At 33.9% G+C, this 21,129-nt stretch overlaps 1 protein-coding gene and 1 non-coding gene across 5 annotated transcripts; both read right to left on the bottom strand.

Moving 5' to 3' along the window:
* Positions 1-2,025: 2,025 nt before the first annotated feature.
* On the bottom strand, positions 2,026-8,158 carry LOC107952707 (homeobox-leucine zipper protein ANTHOCYANINLESS 2). 4 transcript variants are annotated; one of them, XM_041098130.1, is made up of 11 exons: positions 7,913-8,147; positions 7,705-7,812; positions 7,304-7,353; positions 6,309-6,523; positions 6,092-6,209; positions 5,339-6,001; positions 4,902-5,003; positions 4,616-4,828; positions 3,433-3,607; positions 2,988-3,355; positions 2,026-2,840 (listed from the first exon to the last, which is right to left on the bottom strand). In XM_041098130.1, exons 4-11 carry the CDS (start codon positions 6,515-6,517, stop codon positions 2,445-2,447), a joined length of 2,244 nt encoding a protein of 747 aa, XP_040954064.1. In that variant the 5' UTR covers positions 6,518-6,523; positions 7,304-7,353; positions 7,705-7,812; positions 7,913-8,147; the 3' UTR covers positions 2,026-2,444. The 4 variants fall into 4 exon arrangements, with proteins under 4 accessions (XP_040954064.1, XP_016743358.2, XP_016743351.2 ...); XM_016887869.2 differs by lacking the exon at positions 7,304-7,353 and having other exon boundaries at positions 6,309-6,518; positions 7,705-8,158; XM_016887862.2 differs by lacking the exons at positions 7,705-7,812; positions 7,913-8,147 and having other exon boundaries at positions 6,702-7,640.
* A 5,495-nt stretch (positions 8,159-13,653) lies between these two features.
* Positions 13,654-13,758, bottom strand: LOC121220607 (small nucleolar RNA R71). The gene has a single exon (XR_005917827.1). It is a non-coding gene; the product is annotated as a small nucleolar RNA R71 (small nucleolar RNA).
* Between the last annotated feature and the right edge of the window lie 7,371 nt (positions 13,759-21,129).

The raw sequence follows: 21,129 nt of genomic DNA, 5'->3' as shown, positions 1-21,129 counted from the left end.
GATAGGATCACCATGGATTTCGTATCAGGGTTGCCCCTTAATACATCGAAGAAGAATTTTGTATGGGTGATCGTTGGCAGGTTAACAAAGTCAACTCATTTTGTGGCAATACATGTGAATTACTCATTATTTCACTACAATTGTTAGGGTTAAAGATGGATATCATAAGAGTGGAAGAAATCGCGTCAATCACAATCGGAAGGGCCGTAGGGGTGGTTCTACAGTGGGTGATAAGGCTAGACCCAACAATCGAGAGGGTATTAGTTTGGGAAAGTCATTGGACAAGTTGACCAGGGAACTGAGCGATTGGATCAATTTTTTTTTATTTTTTAATATTTTTATCAAACCAAATTTTCATTATCCAACTTTTAGCATATGACATAACGAAATATTCTAACCAAGGTTTTCAAAACTGGATCGCCGATCAGGTTACCAATTTGCCAATTCAACTGATTCATCAAATTCAATTAAATAAAACATTAAAAAAATTAAAATATATATTAACAAAATAAAACTACCAATTCAACCACCCGGTTCTCAGGTCAAACGATTTAGTGGCTTTCTCCGGAACAATACTCTTGCCGATTTTATTCTAATCGGTCCAACCGACTGATCCAGTCCAATTCAAAATTTTATGTGTTTTACAAGTTTTTATCAATTTTAATAATTTTATATTTTTATGTTTTTTTATGATTTTTATAAAATATTAATACGGTTTTTTATAAAATTTTAAATATGTTTTATTTTTTTATTTTTTTTATAATTTATTAGATTTATTAGATTTTTATAATATTTATAATATTTTATATTTTTATAATTTTCATAAGTTCATATCACTTTTCATATTTTTAAATATTTTTAATATTTGATCATTTTTTTTAAATTTTTGTGATTTTTAATATTTTTATAAACAGAATATTAAATTAAACTATAAGTTATTATGTGTCACCATTTGTTTGGTTTGTCAATTTATTTGAACGGTCAACACGAGCAGAAACCATTAACGGAAAGGTTTAATTGATTAGTTTTAGTTAATTGAAAGAACGTAATTAAAAAAACTTAATTGATTATTTTAGTTAATTGCAAGAACGTAAATGGATGTGAATTAATATAGGGACTTAATTAATTTTTTTTTTATATTTTAAGGACTTTTTTGACATGTAGACCTTAAATATAAGTTCAGAATAAATTAATAGAAAAACCTTAATCAAATAAAGGAAGTTTGTATGTTTAAATTTTATTAATTTTAACATAAATTAATATCATGAAAACTCTTTTAAATGTTTGTTACGTATAATAATATAACAAAATTACTCATATAATAATAATAATAATAATTACTTAAAAAAATTAGTAATATAAAGACATACTGTTCTTAATGTTTATATTTTATTAATTTAATATATATTTTTAGTTAAATTTGATACCTAAACTACTGAATTTTTTTATCAATGTTATTGTAATATCCTGCATGACAATCCTAGGACACTTCCATACTAATAAAATATTAAAATACTCTTTGTTTTATATATACTATTTCAATAAATAAATTTAAAAATTAAAAAACATTAATATTTAAAATTTAAAACTTAAAATTTTTTAAAAAATAACATGACATGTTTAAAAAAGAAAAAATATTTCAGTTAAAAACAACAATTTAACTCTTAAAAAATTGATGAATTAAAAGGTTAAAAACCAAATTTAATTAAAAAAATATATAAATTAAATTGATAAAAAAATATAAACATCGAATGCTAAATCTAACTATTATAAAATTTAATAGAGATATCTCTCTAGAAAAGGTATTTCAATCACTTCTGTGTGTTGAGCTTTGAGTTTCACATAATATTTTCTTTCTATACATTTGAAATCCATGAAGATTAATTATTTTTCCTACAAAACAAATAGTTGGGTATAACTATAGATAAAATTACCCCAGAAAGAAGACTAAATTACACAAAGCATGTGATGAAAAGATGGAGATAATAATAACCAAACAACGATAGCAGATGTTGAGTATCCAGATTTAAAAAGAAAACTATATTAAAAACACTGTTCACAAAACAAAAGTAAAAACAGCTGAACCTTGACTTTGATCATCATTTAAAACACAAAAATCAAAACACCAGTCTTGCAATTGTGCTTCTCTATAACTTGACTAATTAACCCACAAAAAAAAAAAAACATGTTTTTACCCACTTAGACCACCTCACAGGTCGGCCAAGTCAATGCCCGAACCAGAATCCCCCTGGCTTTATATACACCTAACATGTTTGCTGTTTAAGATCCACGGGAAACAAAAACCCTCTGCGAGTGGTTCGTTCTTGACTTATAACCCTACTTTTCGCCAACTATCATCTCCACCTCATTATCTATCTGCTGTTTTTTCTTTTCACCAAAAAAAAAACATAAATATAAAATTAAATATACCTCAGCTGCTCCTGCTATGTTACTGTTAAGGCAGCTTTGATTTTTTGAATAGTGCAGGAGATGAGATTGTTCACAGTTTCCACCGACTCCACTGTTAGTTTAGCAGTAGGAACGTTATTGACCAAAATCTGAAAACCAACAGTAAGTAGGCATCCACTGACTATGCTTCCATCAATTTCAGGTTTCACCAGTGCTCCATTGGACTCGCTTCGCCCACCGTGATAACTTGGTGAAATACCAGGAAGAATTGCAAATCCGGATGGCAAGAGTGCCACATATGCTGAATCCCCACCATTCATCACCACACTCATTGATGATATGTCAACAGGTGCGTAAACTACTAATGCACCAGAGGCATCACTCCATGTTTCTTGTAAAATTAGCATGTTGTTCTCATTTGCATTAATGGCCTGCAAACGTGCATGAAAAGGAGCCATAAAACCCAACACAAAAAATACACAGGTAAACTACAAAAAAGGGGGGACGGAATTGGATAACAGAAAATCAAAGATATCTGCAGCATATGTCTTAACAAGTCTAGGTAGTAAAACACTTACGCTGCCACGAAGGAGAGAGACACAGTTACCATGACCCATTCCCTTGGCAACATGCACCATCTCTTGCATTGGCCCACCATTGGACAAAATGTCCCACTCGCTTCGCATCCGTTCATCCCGCAAGAAATCAAACAGCCGTTCTTGAGTTACTGGCATCCAAACAGAAGTAGCAGCACTCAACACAACCCCGTGTGGCTCACCAGGATCATTTATATTCTTCCGGGTCATCACCCTGACATCTTCGCCAACATTACCAACACTAAGCTTGTCCCATTTATGAATGCTCGATGCACAAACTCCAGCGCAGAAGTTATAAGTCATGCGCTGTGCAAGCTTTATCATGCTTTTCCTCCCAGCTGGAGTTATTCCTATGGCACAAATAGTGTATTAGACAAGGGAGTCCATATTCTTCTCAAGGATGAAAGAATGTACATGCTAAAGGAACCTGTATTATTTTCACCAGGGATGTCTTGTGACATAAGTATTGCCATGCAGTCACACTGCCTTTGGAGAGTGGCGAGCCACCTGTGTGCACCAAAGCCAAAACCTGAACTGAGTAACGGCTGTAAGAGATGGTGGACAGCACTGTCATCATACTCCGAGTGTTCAACCCATGTAATCTGGCATTTAAATACTTGTAAGAATCTTGGTCACAACTAATATCAAACCAATAATCAAGAGTTCAATACGAAAGCAGTTATAAACTTATGGCAGAAAAAAGAAACAGAAAAGCATCAGATAAGTTGGCTCCACTAATCCCAAATTTGAGAAAAGCATCAGATTAGTTGGCTCCCTTAATATCGACTTTGAAAGCTTTTCTATAACTAAGACCAAATATACCATGATACTAAGTACGAGAGGAAAAGAAATCAAATCAGGGTGGTCCTGGTAAAATGGGACACAAAGTCCACATAATAAGAAATTAGAAGCACATATCTTGAATCAAGATTTTCTGTCAAAGTTTAAATTAAGCTAAAATGTGACATTAATAAAATAATCCAAAAAGAGAGACGCATTACACAGGCCCTAAAAATTACAAGATAATGACTGGATCCAGGTAATCACCTCGTGGACAGTTAAAGACATTAAAAGTGGATAGATAGGAATAGAAACATCAAAATATAATTTATAGAACCATGATTGAACTTTCCAAGGAATTGCCTGCATATAAAATATAGAATTAAGGCACACAAGATTATACTAAAAGCAAGCTGACTATAACCTCAATTTGCTCAACTAACAGTTTAACTAATTTAGTATATAGATAAGATACCTTTGCTTTGAAACTTGAGATTTAAAATGATTAAAACATGTAAGACCTTCAGCAAAATAATAATTAAAGCTTCATTGAAGTCCTGCTCTATCTTATTAGCTACCTCAGAGGAGGGAAAACCGGTGAGTTATAAAAGGACAAAAATTGAGCAAAGCACAAGTCAAGGAGGATCGAGACTGAAGTCCAGGTGCAAATTATTTAGCGTTCATCTAGTCCAAACCGAACTCAGAAATTGTATTTACAACAACCTCGTTAAATGCCCTTAAACTGCGGTTATAGCTCAATGAGCATAAAAATATTGAGTACACATTTCATTTTTTAGAAGAGAGGAAAATAAAATTCAGATTAGCAATACCTTGGAGCACTTAGTATCCACATCTTGGATAACACAGCCAGAGGGAAGCCTCCTGCAGTTTGGAAACATCTGTGTATCTGTAGCATCTTGGCTGGGATCAATTGAAACATCAACCACAGCCCATACACCCTCAGAATGCTGCTTACAAAACCGGATGAATCTCACTTGACGGACAGGAACCAGAGGTGAAAGCACTTGAAATTCAGCGTCCATCTGCAAAATATGCTTTCTTATAAAGCCCAGCTAAGCAGCAAAATAAGTAAAGACAGATGGCAGAGAAATATACCACTTGCAACTCATTGTCTCTGGTTACACCCGTGCCACTGGATAACACATCAATGGTTGCTGCTCTAGAAATCATGCACGGAAACATTTCTACCCAACGATTCTATTAATAAAAGTAAAAGAAAAAGAGTTTGTAAAACAACCATTCAAATACTTTTAAGATTCAATCAATAAAATCAATGATCAACCATTTGCGGCAACCAAAAGAACCATCTCCACCAGAACTGAAAATAGTTTAACCAGCATAATATATAACGTAAAGGTAACCTAACAAATAAGCAGAAAAAAGCACCAACAATAATCATCTGCAAAAAATATCTTCATCAAAGTCTAAAAAGGATAGCATCAAAAGGACAAAACAAGCAAACTAATCCCAACTACTGATAGAAAGTTCAATGGAATAACAAAGGCCCCACAACAAGTGACCAGGTGGCATACCGCATCCATCAGTGCCTCCACAAGAGCCAAGCCACGAAGGTAAACCAGTCCAGTTGCCTTTGTAGCCTCAGTTGCGTAGCTGCTCGGTTTCATGCCAATGCAAGAGGAGAAATTCCTCTTGTACTCCTCAACATTCAAGGATTCCATCCCACCACCCAAACCTTTAATCCAAAGAGGATTATCCATCTGCGCCATCTTCATTAATTCATCCATAGCTGACAAAGCAACATCTACAAAGGCTGACCTGTCATACTGCATTTCATTGACCATAGGTTTCACTATGGGCATCATAGACCCATCACCAAACTCAAATCCCATTGGCAAGGACGTTCCTGCATTGTTCAGGCCACCAAAACCATTCCTTCCAACTGCAAGCTCCAAATTGGAGTTTAAGCCGTGAGGAGGAATAGGACTACCAGAGGATGAGAGAGGCCTGCCCAAGAACTTGTTTGTTAAAGCACATATCCGGGTTAGTTCATCTTTTAATCGAGCATTCTCAATCCTAAGTTGGTGCTGCTCGTAAGATATTTCACCGGGTACTGCCGGACCACCACAACTGTTGCATATTGGGGTTGTCATGGCCTGCTTCAACAAATCATTTTCGGCTCGGAGTTTATCATTCTCTTGCCTAAGAATTACATTTTCATGGCGTTCCAATTGGGTCTGGTTAAAAGAATAAATTTTCATCATTAGCAATCTCAAACTCAAGTTTAAAATTCAATAAACAAAAATCAAAATAGATTACCAACTTACCTTCATCTGGGTTCTCCTGTTTTGAAACCAAAACTTTATTTGCTTGCCCTCTAAGCCTAGCCTCCTGCTAAGTTCCATTCTTTGTTTTTCATCAGGATGAGGACACTCCTTGAAGAAACTAGAGAAGAGAGAGATAAACTTCAATAAGCAAATCCATAAATTAAAAATAAAGAGAAAAAGAATTCCTTAGGCTGAAGTGAAATGTAAGTAAGCATACGATTCAAGCTCTTGTATTTGACGTGGAGTGTGCCTGTGGTACTTCTTCTTCTTAGACGGTCCATCGGCAGCAGCATCCTGATCATCACCGGAAGCAACATCAAAATTATCACTTTCAGACCTAATCTCGTATCCGTCTTCCTTCATCCTCCCAACAAAACCCGGATCAAAGTTTTCCCCAATCAGCCCCATCTCACCATGACCATCCATTCTTTTCTGCACCAAAACCAAGTCCCCCTAATAAATGACCCATCTTAAAAATAATAACAAGCACACAGCAAAGCTCAGAAAAAAAAAGTAGGTAATAAATTAATTGAAGGACAATGCACTAGAGAGAGAGAGAGAGAAAGAGAGAGAGAGATGGGGGGGGAGGGGGAGGGAGATGAGACAGTACATATGAGAGAGAAAGTGAGGGAGAGCTTAGCATAGATATGGGAATATGTTGGGTGAGAAGAGGTGGCTCAACAATGGCATAACTTAGCATGCTGTTTTGTGGAACAAAATCAGCCACAACCACCCTTGCACCCGAACTACCACTGTCACTGCTGCTACTACTCTTGATCAAACCCCCAAAACTCATTAAATTAGGAAAAAAGAGACAGAAACCAATTATTTTTAATCTCACACTCCCTCTATTATTTCATGGCGTCTGTTTTTCTATGTTGATTGAAACGGTCACTATCACTTTCACAAGGTTGTGCTTCAGTTTTGTTTCGCTTTCTTATCCATTAATTTGACCTTACAAAACAATACCCAGATTGAGCTAAAGTCTAAAACCTTTTTGACAATTTCATCTCAACAAATACAGAATGACAAGGCTGTCTACCTTGTCAACGCCCATGCATGACACCTCTCTCTCTTGCTCTAAAAAACTAATATATCGTTCTCTCTCTCAAAAAAAGTCAGTTTAAGAGAGAGAAAACAGTGGAGGAACAGGACAAGAGAGACCACCTTTTAATCTTGTAATAATAATAATAAGAAACAACGAGTTCACACCTTCTCTTTTATGTCTTTACCTAAGTCCAGCGTCTCAGCCAGGGAAATCCCTGAAAAAACTCCATGGAAACACTGACAAATATGAAAACCCTAAATTTTCACAGCATCATGCTTGACCAATTGTTTGTCAGCATATTTGACAAAATTGAAAAGGACCCACAGAGAAAAGGAAAAAGCAAAACCAAAAACACAAAAAGGCAAAGCTTATCTCTTTCACATTCACACTATTCAAACACCATATGACGTAGCAATAACCAGAATCAAAGGCATGAAAAAACCCAGTTGACCTCTTTCTCTTTTTTTTCCCCTCTCTCTATCTTCCAGTGCAAGTAAAGAAAATAAACAGGCTGTAAGAAATAAATGCACAAAAACAAGAACCCAAACCCAGAAAAAGCTAGTACCTTTTTTATTTTTATTTTGACAGTGGGCAAAGGTCAGTGTTTTTGAACAGAGTGGAACAGATACAGGTTATCAGATCCTTCTCTCTCTCTCTATTTAACTGTTGGGATCTGTACAAAGAAGTAAAAAGGACAAAGTATATAATAAAATATATGAAAGCTTTTCTTTTTCTTTATTTTAGATTAAAAGAACCCCAAAAAAAATCACTACTAATTATAATGGTGGTTGGATCGTTGGAAGCTGTGAAGATACTGCAAGCTGACTTTACAAAGAAAAAGGGAGAGAAAATCAATAGTCAAACTCGTTAATCCTTTGTTTAATATCAAATGAAAAGGAAAAAAACTCTCGATCTTATAAACCCTAATGAAGACTGTAGCGATCTCTCATTCTCTCTGTCTTTTTTTCCCTTTAATTTTCAATTTTGATGGTATTTTCTTCCTCTTCTTTTTTCTCCCTTTGTCTTCCCCGTAAATATGATATTTAATTAATATAAAGAGGAAATCAAGAGCTTAATGCAGTGTGGGACCCACTACCTCCCAAAACCGGGTTTTGCCGTTTTGGGATATCCGCCTTTCACGCGCTACCCCCGCGCTTGTGTCTGTGCGCGACACTCGTAGTTTCTGGACGAGTTTAAATCCTGTGTGCTCGATACTCTCTACGCCCGCCTATACACTTTACGAATGGAACCTATCCCAAAATGACACGTAAAAGCTGAGATAAAATTCTGGGCATTCTGGGTACTGTTTAGGGTCAATACGGTACTTCTGCAAATATAGATGGGGACAGGGTCTAGATTCCTAAATCTAATTCGGCAGTGATAGTTGGCCTCTGTTGTAACCCTGATTTGGACGACAACTCATTTTTTATTTTTCTTTTTAAAATTTTAATTTTACAAATATATCTGACTTAAGATTTGGTTTTGATTTTAAGATTGTCTTAAGTTTTATTGTCACTTCAATTTCCCTAAGCTTAAGAAAATCAAAGCAATTATTGGAGGAAACGTTCACTAAACTCTTATTATATCATTTTCTAAGATAGATATGTTTGGTACATCTTTTCATTATAATATTTTTATCTTTTACAAGTAAATTTTACAGTTTATACTTAAAAGTTTATAATTATTTTTTAATAGTATCGTTTTAAAAATTCCAGCTAATATTATTTCCTTAAAAGTTTTATATTCTTCTTATTATAATGAGGGTTTAAATTTCGATTAAAACTAAATTAATTAATCAAATCAATTTAATTTAGTTAATCAATCGATTAATTTTAGTAAGAGTGTTTAAATTTTGATTAGAACTAAATTAATCAATCAAACCAATCTAATTTAGTTAATCAGTCGATTAATTGATCTAATTTGGACGAAGGTCGATTAATGATTTTTTTGAAAGTTCAGTTATCGGTTAATTCAATTCGAAATCGGGTAATTAATCGAATTAACCGAACTTAATAATTAATAATACAAATTACATGTAGTTTTAATTTGGATAATTCAGTTAAATGAATATTATAATTTATTTTTTGATATGTTTTATACTTGTTTTGACCAAAAAATATAAATTTCGATTAATTCGATTAATTGAAATATTTTGGTTCGGTTAATTTTTTTGAAAAAAATTCGGTTTAATTAACGATTAAAAGATTCAAAAATTCAGTTAATTCAGCTAATACTAGTTCAATTCGGTTAACCATTTAAATACCCCTACTTGTTGGTTTATTATATTTTTTAAGCTATTGAATTATTTAAATTATTTAATAAGTTAGGACTCATCATCATATGTATAAAACTTTTAATAAAAATAAAATAATTTCATAAAAATAACATTCTTTTGAATAATAAAAATCACATTTTTAAATACAATTAATGAATCACGATTATTTTTTAAACTTTAATTTCATTATAGGTTTTTATCATATCTGTTCTTTTTTATACAATGCATAAAACTACTTATAGCTCATCCTCAACCCTTAACTAGGAGAATAATTAATGCGCTTCAACAGACTCAAACCCACAACTTCCTGCACTAGCAACAATGTCAATACCAATTAAGATAAAACTCAAATAACTAAAACACAATTATTTTTTTATATTATATGTTTAAGTAAATGTTATTGAATAAAACATATACAAAGATACAACACGGATACACTAATTTACATAGTATTTTTTTAAACATAATGTATTATTTGGACCCCCAATTTTATATTTAAAAAATAGTCATTTTAGCATTGCATTTAATTTTTCGCCTTTAACTCTTAAACTTACATTATTTGTCAAATTACTATAAGATGAATGGAAAAGTTAAAGTCTGTTAACATGGCACACACGTGGATGCCACATTAGCAGTTGATTATTTTTTAAAATTTTAAAAATTCAAAAATAATTATTAAAATATTTTTTAAAATTAAAAATGATTGAAATTATTAAAAATTAAAATATAGAAAATTTTTATTAATATGTTTTAACTTTTAAAAAATCAATTAATTGCTATCATGACATATACATTGACTGCCACATTAGCAAACTTAACGGTCGTTAACTTTTCTATCCATTTTGGAGTGGTTTGACAAATAATGCAAGTTCAAGATCTAAAAAAGGTGAAAATTTTAATGGAGGGATAAAATGACTTTTTATGTAAGGTTGGAAGGTTAAACAAGTCATTATGTCTTTTATTATTCTAAGAGAAGGCCAAAGCCTTAGACAAGTACATTAAATTTGTAACACCTTATACCCGACATGATCATTGAATCCTAGTTACGAGATGTCACATCGATTGTAAGAGCAACTATGATTCAATTTACCCTTTATATATATGCTATTAATAATATTAATTAATCTCAATAAGATTTTCTATCATTTTCGGGTCTTATACAAGCTTATGAAAGCTCTTTTGTCAATTAAAAATCTATAGCGCTTAAACTTTTACAATTTAGACCCTGAGCCTTAATTAACTACTTTTTCAACTAAATTATTTAACCAAATTTCAATATATTTTTATATTCGTAAATATTTTTATTTTATATTTACGGAAATGGGGTTCTAAAACTGCATTTTTCGACACCACTGAATTTTGGGTCATTACAATTCTCCCACTTAAGAAATTTCATCCTTAAAATTTACTTAAAAAGAGGTGGGGATACTAGGACTTCATCATCTTTTTTGGTTCTCAAGTAGCTTATTTCGCACTATGACTGTGCCATAACACTTTCACTGATGGCACACCCTTATTTCTCCACTCTTTTTCTTTTCAAGCCAAGATCTTTACCAGTTTTTCTTCATATAATAGATTAGACTAAACTTCAATTGTTCCTACCGATATAATATGAGAAGGATCAGATTGATGTCGTCGGAGCATATATACATGAAACATATCGTGCATCTTTTGCAATTTCAATGTAGAGCAAGACAATAAGCAAGCGATCCAATTCTCTCAATAATCTTATATGGCTCGATATACCTAGGTCTTAGCTTACTGTCGTGACCAAAGCGCAAGATCTTTTTCCACAGAGAGACTAGCAAGGGTATTTTATCACGCTTATTATATTTAATAACTTCCCGATTCAGATCAACATAAAGACTTTTGCCTATCTAATGTCGCTTTCAATCTTCCTCTGATTAGCTTTACTACATCTTTCGTTTCTTGAATCAATTCTGGCCCAATTATCTTCTCATACTCAAATCTAACTAACATAAAGGTGTTCTCTACCATTGGCCATATAGAGCTTAATACCAAGTGATTTGTCGTAATTTGGTATAGCAGATTAAACTAGTTTTCGCATTTAAGGAGCTTGAATACAAACATTTTCGTTATGTTCTAGTTAAGTTTTCATAGTTTTATTTATATTCAATAAAATGTGCAAATTGAGTCTTTTATTAACCTTAGGGGCTGAATGAGGCATAAGGGTCCGCTAACGTACTTTGTGAGTGTACAGGAGACCATTAGAAGGCGCGCTAAAAAATATTGGTCGCTATGTCGCAACACGGATGACTTGATATTGCCACATAGGGAACAAAATAAAGAAAACTCAAGTTTGCCTTCAATGTCACGACACAGACTGAGGGTGTCACGACATACCCCTGAACATGGCTGCAGAGGAGCATATTGGTTGCTATGTCGCGACACATGTCCTGGTGTGTCTAGACATCAACTCTGTGATGGAAACTAACAGGGGCGTTTTGGTCTACACAATCAAACTTTAAAGCTCGAGAATGTCAGTTAACCTAGGGTTAAGGACGACGACAATCTGAAGGCTATAAATAGGCTCATTTGTCACATGTTAGTGACATCATTCCTTTAGCTTAGATTCTCTGTGTAAAATTTAGTTTAGTATTTTCTTTCATTCTTAGGTTTTAATTTTATTTAGTTGTTCAAGTTGATTTCAAGAGATCTGAATTGTGGAATCATTCAACTCTATGGGTTGGCGCTTAACCTCAATACAATCAGGCTCTTTCATTTACTCTATCTTGTCAATTTAATTAGCATGCTTTCTCTTTACATTGATTATATATTGTTTATGAACATCATGAGGAACTAATCTTTCTATGGGGGATTAGCGAGTGGAGGTAAGATCTGTTAACTGTTTTGTAAGGTTACTCAATGGATCGGCTGTTTGGGAAAGGGAAAACGCGAAACAAACCCTAGGCTTGACAATCTTAGGAAGTCATTAAAGTGGGAATCAACCTAAAATTGGTATTGCCCATCCGTAAACACCTTAACCCTTAACCAGTCTCGGCTATAAAGTTAGAGGATAAGTAGTTCGTGCTGACTCGTTATGTTAGTGGAAGACTGGAAAATTCTGCTAGGGTATGACTAGTTGATTAATGAAGAAACCCGAAACGACAATTTATGGAGATTACCGAAGCGAGCTAATCATCCATAATCAGATTTGATTTATTATTCCTTTTTAATCTCTTGAATTTTATCTTTTTATGTTATTTTGTATGTATTACTTTTATTATAAAAAACCCCAAAAATCTTTTATTTTATATTCTTCGTACTATAGCTAAATTGAAAGTACTAATTAGATTTTTTGGTGTTTAGGCTAAAATTAATCTAGCACTTGCCTCCCTTGAGTACAATCCTCGGAGTACTCACCTACTTCGTTGTAAAACTATATTATAACTCGAACCGTATACTTATGGATACTACTTTGTCTTTCTATATTCTTATTGCAGTATTCACACTCTAGACGTTAGTACATCCAAAGGTGGTCAAGTTGTTGGTGCCGTTGCTGGGGAGGCAACATTATTAGGTTAATTTTAATTATTGCACTTTAAAGGAATAATTAAGAAATTTGTAGGTTAAAATATGATTTTATTCCATTTATTGTTCCTAATCTCCTCTTTCTAGGTTTAGTGTATAACTCACAATAGGGGCACACCTATTGTAACAACTATGACCTAGAGAGAATAATCCAAAGAAATCATCGACAGCAACAACAGCAGCAGATGCAAGATTCACCACTACTAGTTGCAGGTAATGTACCATGTGAAAATCCATTATTTGACGACGCTGACAATAATGCCTTAGGAAACCCACCTGCACCACAGCTTCCTGCAAACATTCAAATGGCTTGGAACAAAAAAACTTTAAGGGATTATGCCTTACCAAGTTTGGATATGGTTCAAGAAGGTATAACAAGACTGACGATTATAGCTAATAATTTTGAAATCAAATCGACTATGATTCAAATTATCTAGAACAATTTGCAGTTTAGGGGCACTATAACAGAGGACCCTAATCAACATTTAAAACGACTTCTTCAACTCTATGATACTTTTAAGTATAACGGGGTCATTGATGACGCTATTCGTCTTTGCTTGTTCCCTTTCTCCTTAATTGATAATGCTTTTTCCTGATTAGATTCATAGGCACCAGGATCTATCACGACATGAGATGAACTTGCTGGAAAGTTCTTACAGAATTTTTTCCTAATCAGCAAAGTAGTGCAACTAAGAAGAGAGATTGTTATTTTTAGACAAATGGAGGGAGAAAGTTTCTATGAAGCATGGGAACAGTTCAAAATATTGATTAAAAATACATGCACCACGAATTTTCTGAGTGGATGCGACTGCAGGTATGTTATAATAAGTTAGATACAAATGCACGATCTGGATTAGACGTAGCAGTAAGAGGAGCCCTTATGAACAGAACGTATAAGGATGCGTACGAAATCATTTAGAAAATGGCATTAAACTGCTGCAGTGGCCAATTGAACGCTTCACATATGGCCAGAAACCTGTTACGATCAAAGCTATCTAGGAGGATGATAATTGATGGTCACTAAACTAACTATAAATATAACAAAGGGAAGCGCACCTATTGAACAATAATATAGCTATGGTGAGTAGGGAATATCGTATCCACGAGGACTAAAAGTACTAGTAATTACTGTTTTTCTATTATTTAGCCAATAAATTGGGGAGATTGTTTTTAATCTAAAATTAAGTAAACTAATTTACTAAGAATGCAACAGAGAATGAAATAGGAAAATAATCGAAGATGACCAATTAGATAAACAATACCAAGGAAAGAATCTACCTAGACTCACCTATTATTATGAATCTGAATTAAACGATTTATTCACTTGTGTCTTGATCCGTAGAAATCGCTAAATTATGTTAATATCCCTTTCGAGAGTAAGAATAACTGACTCTAGATTGATTAATTGAAATCTCTTTCTAACTAAAACCTCTATCGACACATTAACTCGATCTATGGATTCCCCTATTAGATTTGACTTTAATCTGGTAGATTTATGTCATCCTATTTCTAGGATTGCATGCAACTCCACTCAATTATGCTAGATCTACTCTTAAACAGGGACTTTTGCTCCACTAAAATAAGTACATTAAATATGAATTAATATCTCAAAAATATTAAAACATGAAATAAGCATACATAATTGAGAACAATAATCGAGTATTTATTGCGTAAAGCAGAAATTAAATAATAAGATTCATCATAGGTTTCATCCTCCCTAGGTATTTAGGGAGTTTAGTTCATAATCCTAAATAAGAACATCTCAAAGTTAGGATATCCACAAGACATAAAGAAACTTAATAAAGTTTCGAAAGAAATTAAATGGAGATCTTTGATCTTAAGGGAAATCTGCTTCCGAGTTGATTCCGATGGCATTCTTCGAGTGATTTCTCCGATCTTCTCTGATTGCTCCCTTAGGTCTTATTCTAATAGGTATTTATAGACTTTAGAATGCTCAAAAAGCCTAAAAATTATGTTTTTCTGCGTATTTGGGAAGGGGGTTGCGAAATCGACACGGGCTAGCACATTGGCGTGTGGCCAGCCCATGTGGCTCACACAAGCGTGTGTCCAGCCCGTGTGGAAATGCCTAGCCTATATGGATCCTAAAAATAGCTCTTTTTGTCTGATTTTGGCTTATTTTTCGCTCCTTTCACTCCCTTATGCTCACCTAAGTATAGAAACATGATTTTAAAGGATTAGAAGCATCAAATTCACCAATTTACATAATTAATCATCCAAAAATGCATCAAGAATAAGATTAAAATATGTTACTATTATAGCTTATCAATAATTATCAACAAATAGTGGATAAAGTTAACCGTATTGAATCTGCTTCTACACCATCCATGCATGGAAGAGATAAGCCACTCATCCATTATATCAATAACCCTGCTGAGAATATAAACTACATTGGGAACAGGGGTGGAAACCTTTATTAGAATACATATAATCTTGGATGGAGGGATCACTTAAATCTAATATGGGGAGGAAACCAATGAGGAGGTAACAATTCAAATCAAGTTAAAAATACTAATTACCAACCTCTTTATTTGCAGAAACCCAGGATAGGGTCAACCCAATTGATCATACTGCATGTGGTCAATAACTAGACAAAATTGAGGGAAAGATGTAGTCAATGAGAACTGATGTCAAATAGGTGTTGTTTGAGTGCACCAATTCAATAGAAACATTGACTAAACTTGAGTATCAAATGAGTCAATTGATGAGCATGATAGGTGACATCAAAAGACAAATAGGTATAGGTATTCCCAACAACACGGAAGATAATCCACGGAGAGAAGGTAAGGAGTATGTGAAAGAAATTACACTCCGATTGGGCAAAGTACTGAGTAGCCTAGAAACCACTACTCTAGAGACAATTATGGAGAAGACTGATGAACCTCAAGAAGTACCCCTAGAAGCAGAAGATGAGCCAGAATCAAAGGAGGTAATCACTAGAGGCAGAGATAGAAATCCCATTCCCTTCAAGACTAGAAGAAAAATAAAAGTGGGATGAGGATGAATTTGTAAGTTTCCTAAACCTGTTTAAAATATTAAATGTTAACCTACCTTTAGTTGAGTTAATTGAAAAGGTTCCCAAATACGCTAAGTTTTTAAAGGAGATGATGACTAAGTGTATGAAAATTAAGGTAGAAGAACAAGTTACTTTTAAGTGCTTCCTGTGGCGTGATTATTTCAAGACAGGCACCTCGAAAATTGAAAGATCTAGGAAGTTTTACTATTCCCATCAAGATAGGGAGCATTCATTTTAATATAGCTCTATGCGATCTAGAAGCTAGTATTAATTTAATACCTCCATCGATTTTTGAAAAACTCGAGTTAGGGGATCTGAAAACTACTCAAACAACATTACAGTTGGCTGATAGATCTTCGGTACATTCAAAAGGGGTATTGGAAAATGTGTTAGTCAAAGTGTGAAGTTTTATTATCACCATAGATTTTGTGGTACTTGATTTTAAAGAAGATTGTGAGATACCGATCTTATTAAGAAGACCCTTTTTAGCTACTTCTAGATCCACCATTGATTTAGAAAAGAATGAATTAACTATGAAAATTAATGGTGAGCTGAAACTTTTAAATGTGATCATCAATCAAGCGATGAAGATAGGAGGAAGTTAGGGGAACAATGTAAAAAGTTATTTATTTCTAATGTCCTCGAGTCAATGGACACTGTCGAATTCATCCGACAGTAAAACTTAAAAATTAGTTGAATTGCTACTTAACTTTTGTAAATTATTGTATATTTAACTAATTTAACAAATCACCTAGTTTAGATTTTGACTTTTATTTGATGTCGGTTGATCTCTAAATGGAAACATCCTTAAAACTAGAAGTTTAGCCAAAACAGAGTTAGTGTCGCGACATCGCCCCAATGAGTCGTTACATAGCAAACAGTTTCCTTCAGACATCGAAACTGGTGGATGTGTCGTGACATGGAACCCTTATGTCGCAACATCGGTGTACTTCCAGGGATGTCGTGACACGGAATCCTTGTGTCGTGACATCGCTGCAATTTTTTGTAGGGTTTACCAGACCCATTCGCATAACCTGGAAACTTAGTCTTCATTTAACCCGATTTTTAACATTTAAAAACCCCATTCTATAACCTAAAACCATATCTACTTCCAATTAAAGCACCTCTTAACCCCTTAATCCCTCAAACTCTCTCAAATATCTCAAATCTCTTAAAACCTCTTAAACCTTACACCCCTAATTTCTTAAACAATTTATTTATTATTTGCAAACTCTTCAACCATATTCAAGGCAACAAGGAATGAGAACATCGCGGGAAAGCAAGAAATTCAAACAAACTTGGACTATATAATAAAGGTTAAGGTTTCCCGAACTCAAACTTTTTACTATTCCATTAAATTGTTTGCTTAAGATTGAAATGTCATACCTCCTAGGAAAGTTAGGTGAACAATGGAAACAGAGCGATCGATGGTTCAAAATCCCTCTATTTTCCCAAATACGAATGCTGAAAAATATTTTAATGAACTTCAAGGAAAAAAATTCATCCAAGAGAAGGGATTTGATCTATCCATGATTTTGTGTAAGAAAATATGACCTTTAGTGCGATATCATAGGTGGGAACGTTTTTGGACGATCCCTAAAGAGAGTGTTGTGGTCCTTGTTGTTCAAGAATTTTAAGCATCACTACGAGACCAAGAGTCTAGAAACACTAAAGGTTATATGTGGGATATGGTCTTGTGCGAGGGAAAGAGTTTAGAGCAACCCCGCGTATTATTTACGAATTTTATAATGCTCTATACTATATAAAATATTGTATTAATGAAACTGATCTAGAATATTTTTAAGATATAAATATGGATAACATTATAAAATTCTTGACTGAAGGTAGAGGTGAATCGAAATATCTCGCAGGTACTAATATCCCAGTATCCTTTCATCAAGCGATCATGTTTTCTGAGGCCAAAATGTGGATTCAATTTGTTTGCATAAGAATCATACCTGCTTTAAAATTTTCTAACGCAAATACTTTTAGAGCAGTGTTACTCTATGCTATTTTACAGAAAAATAGGTGTGTATCGGTAAATGGATTCATCAGACCATGAGAAGATGCATTGCTAGCTAGAAGGTGAGAGTCTTCTTTCTCCACCTAGTGACAACGTTATGCAAAAAGGCGGGCATACCTATGGCGTCCACTAAGTAGTCGTTGAAACCTTCCAAAAGTATTATCGACGATAGTAAATAAAATTACAAGCCAAACAAATAAAGGATTGGAAAAAGCGACAACAAGAAGTGACGACTGGACCAGCTTTATCATAGAGGTTGACACGAGCTCAACAAGACATCGGTAAAAGTAGTCATCCAAAGTTTGATTGGATGATACAATAGAGGCAAGAGTCGAGACTAATATTCCAAGAATTTGCAAGGCAAATAAAATTCGTGTCCCCAATTATACACCTGACATGTTTGGGCCAACGAATATGGTACAATAAGAAGAAGTTTATGAAAGCAAAGAGGAATGAGAAGATGAAGAGAATGATGGGAGTGAGGAAATGGATGAGGAGGAGGATTGAACTATTTTAATTTTATAAAGACTTGTATTAATTTTTGATGAATTTAATTTAAACTTTGTATGGGTCAGATTAATAAGTAGATTTTTAGTTTGTTTTGTTTAAGTTTTCTAGGTAAAAACCCAACACGAAAGAGACACAAACAATTTGAAATTCACACGATCAAAGGAAACACCTATCATTAGCAATTAGAGCAACCACGATCAATCGGGTAACTTCTTTCCTTACTTTTGTATAGGCTACACATTAAGGACAATGTGTCAACTAAAGTGTGGGGGGATAACATAGGAAATTTGTTTTTAAAATTTGTCTTTGATATTTCTTGTCTTTTGGTGTGCTTGAGCTTGTAGAAATATAAGTGATTAGTTAGGAGCATGTACATAGGTTGCTTGTATTTATGAATAAATTTGGCTGATGATAAGAGATTATTAGACTATTAAGTTCTATATGTTACACTATAAACAGGCATTAAGCAATCAATTGTACCAAGTGGTATAAAAAATAAGGAAACGAGCATACTAGTACGAATGATAAATGGTTCAATTTGTATTTGTTTGGTTGATTAACTTTGTGTATGGTGGGGTATTTAGGGATGACCTAAGGTATTGTTTGGAACACATCCAGAGCCAAAAACCTATCCTATTTATATATTACCTTTTAATACCAATTTTTGAGCCTGTTGACACTTCTTGATAACCCACATTACAAGCCCCGAGCCTGAAAACGTCAATTTGTATCTGGCCTTTTTCTTTGATCCTGCACCATACAACTATAGACATCTGGCCATACGTATTGAGGGTTAAGTAGATACATCATGGCGGAGTTTGTAAAAATAGAGTGAAATAGGAAAGATTAGTGTGGTATGGGAATTTTAGGTTAGCCTAATAAGCAAAACAAAAAGAAAAATCCAAAAAAGAAATTAGTCTAAGTAGAAAAGGTCCTAAATTAGCGAAAAAGCATTCATGAGTGAGATATATTAAAAAAGAGAAAAGTGACAAAGTCAAAAAAGAAAGAAAAACTCGTTCATGAGTGCACAAAAACTCGTAAAGCTAGCCATAGTTACTATGTTATGCTATGACTTTTTATATATGGAGAAACAAGTGTCGCGTGTGAAATATGTTATACGAATTGTGCAAGTTTACATGTCGAATCAAGTAGTAAAGTGATGAGTGAGTATCGTTCCCATAAGAATCAGATTGAGGTACTAAAGTGGTTAAGTTATTATAGTAAAATGCAATTAGTGCTATGTTATGGCAAAAACAACGATAAGTGTGCAGTGGTGAATGGTGATGTATACAATATGTGGAACTAATGAACACTTGGAAATGCTATGGCAAAACAAGAGTAGAAATGTAATGGCAATTATGAGAATAACTATGTGAATGATATGTGACAAATAAGTAAACAACTAAGAATGCTACAACAAAGCTACTACGACAAAGATAAGGGTTACGCAATGTTGAGTGGGAAGGTCGGGATTACTAAGAATCTACTTTTCCTATCAGCATGTCTCTGCAAAATAATACTTTACCTACTACCCAAAAGAGTTCTAACATGGCCTACTTCTTCTGAAAACAGAAACCCCAAGTGACCTTGCCTGTGTCTTAGGCCTTTAATATGGTACCTTGCATTGTTTTCCTTCTATATGAATGCTACTCTACGTTTAGAGTCTACTACAAGTATCTATAAGTACTTGCCCATATCATTCAACCACGGTCCAACTAATCTAACCTTTTCAGAATTTAGATTAATTTAAAGGTATGCTACACAGTCGACTATGTCTAGGGATTGCTTACATATATTTTAAAGAATAAAATAATTGAATGAATCAGTAAAAATAATTTAGATTTATACTGTAGCCATTAAAGAAAGTTAAATTTCATCAAAGTAATCCCAACCCTATGAGATTTAACTCATAGGTTGGCAAATAAAATTCAACTCAAACATTGTTCTCATCATTGTAATTCATGAAGGAACAAATTAGGAATATTGGAAGAATGTCGAGAAGGCAACGTTCGCTTATCCAATCCACACTCCAGCTGTGCAGTGTCCTGAGGTTTTTGAGAGGTTTGCCTGTGTCTTTCCTCTTTCTGTCTTTATTTAGCCGCTACCTTTTAATTTACCTAAGGATCTCTACCCGCAGTTCTGTCTCCTAAAGTTTTCTCCTTTGCTTCTTTTTAAATTGCTTTGTTTTTTTAGGATAATTCCAACAGCCCAAAGATTTATCTTTTCCTATTTTCTAGGCAGATTTTCTGGTATAAGTAGAAGTGAGTTGAAACTGATATGCACTAAATGTTGACTAGACACCTTCCCGGCATTGCCACGACATACTGGCTGGCAATTTGACCATCCTTTTACCCCGAAAAAACCTCACTCCTTTATTTCTTGTTCCTTATCCTTCACCTACCAATACCACAAAACACAACCCTTCCACGAGCAATTAAAAACACCTAATATTTAAACACAGCCCAAGTTCTAATGCAATGCTAAAAATATTAATGAAATGTCCTAAAATGCAACTAGATATACTTAAGTATAGGTAATTAACTAGGTCCCAAGGCATAAAATATAACTCTTTTCAAGAGTTATCAACAAAGAAGGC

The sequence above is a fragment of the Gossypium hirsutum genome, chromosome D08 (assembly GCF_007990345.1).
Source record: "Gossypium hirsutum isolate 1008001.06 chromosome D08, Gossypium_hirsutum_v2.1, whole genome shotgun sequence".
NCBI classification, from domain to species: Eukaryota; Viridiplantae; Streptophyta; class Magnoliopsida; order Malvales; family Malvaceae; genus Gossypium; species Gossypium hirsutum.
Note: the sequence above shows the minus strand (reverse complement) of the source record. Positions and strands in the feature narration are given on the sequence as shown.

What these genes read in the sequence shown, in the direction of transcription:
- LOC107952707 (XM_016887862.2), bottom strand. Translation starts at nt 6,887, where the DNA reads ATGAGTTTTGGGGGTTTGATCAAGAGTAGTAGCAGCAGTGACAGTGGT. An exon ending in CCCTGGTGAAAATAATACAG is followed by an intron (nt 3,356 to 3,432) that starts GTTCCTTTAGCA and finishes TTTGTGCCATAG; the next exon opens with GAATAACTCCAGCTGGGAGG. An exon ending in TCTCTCTCCTTCGTGGCAGC is followed by an intron (nt 2,841 to 2,987) that starts GTAAGTGTTTTA and finishes GCACGTTTGCAG; the next exon opens with GCCATTAATGCAAATGAGAA.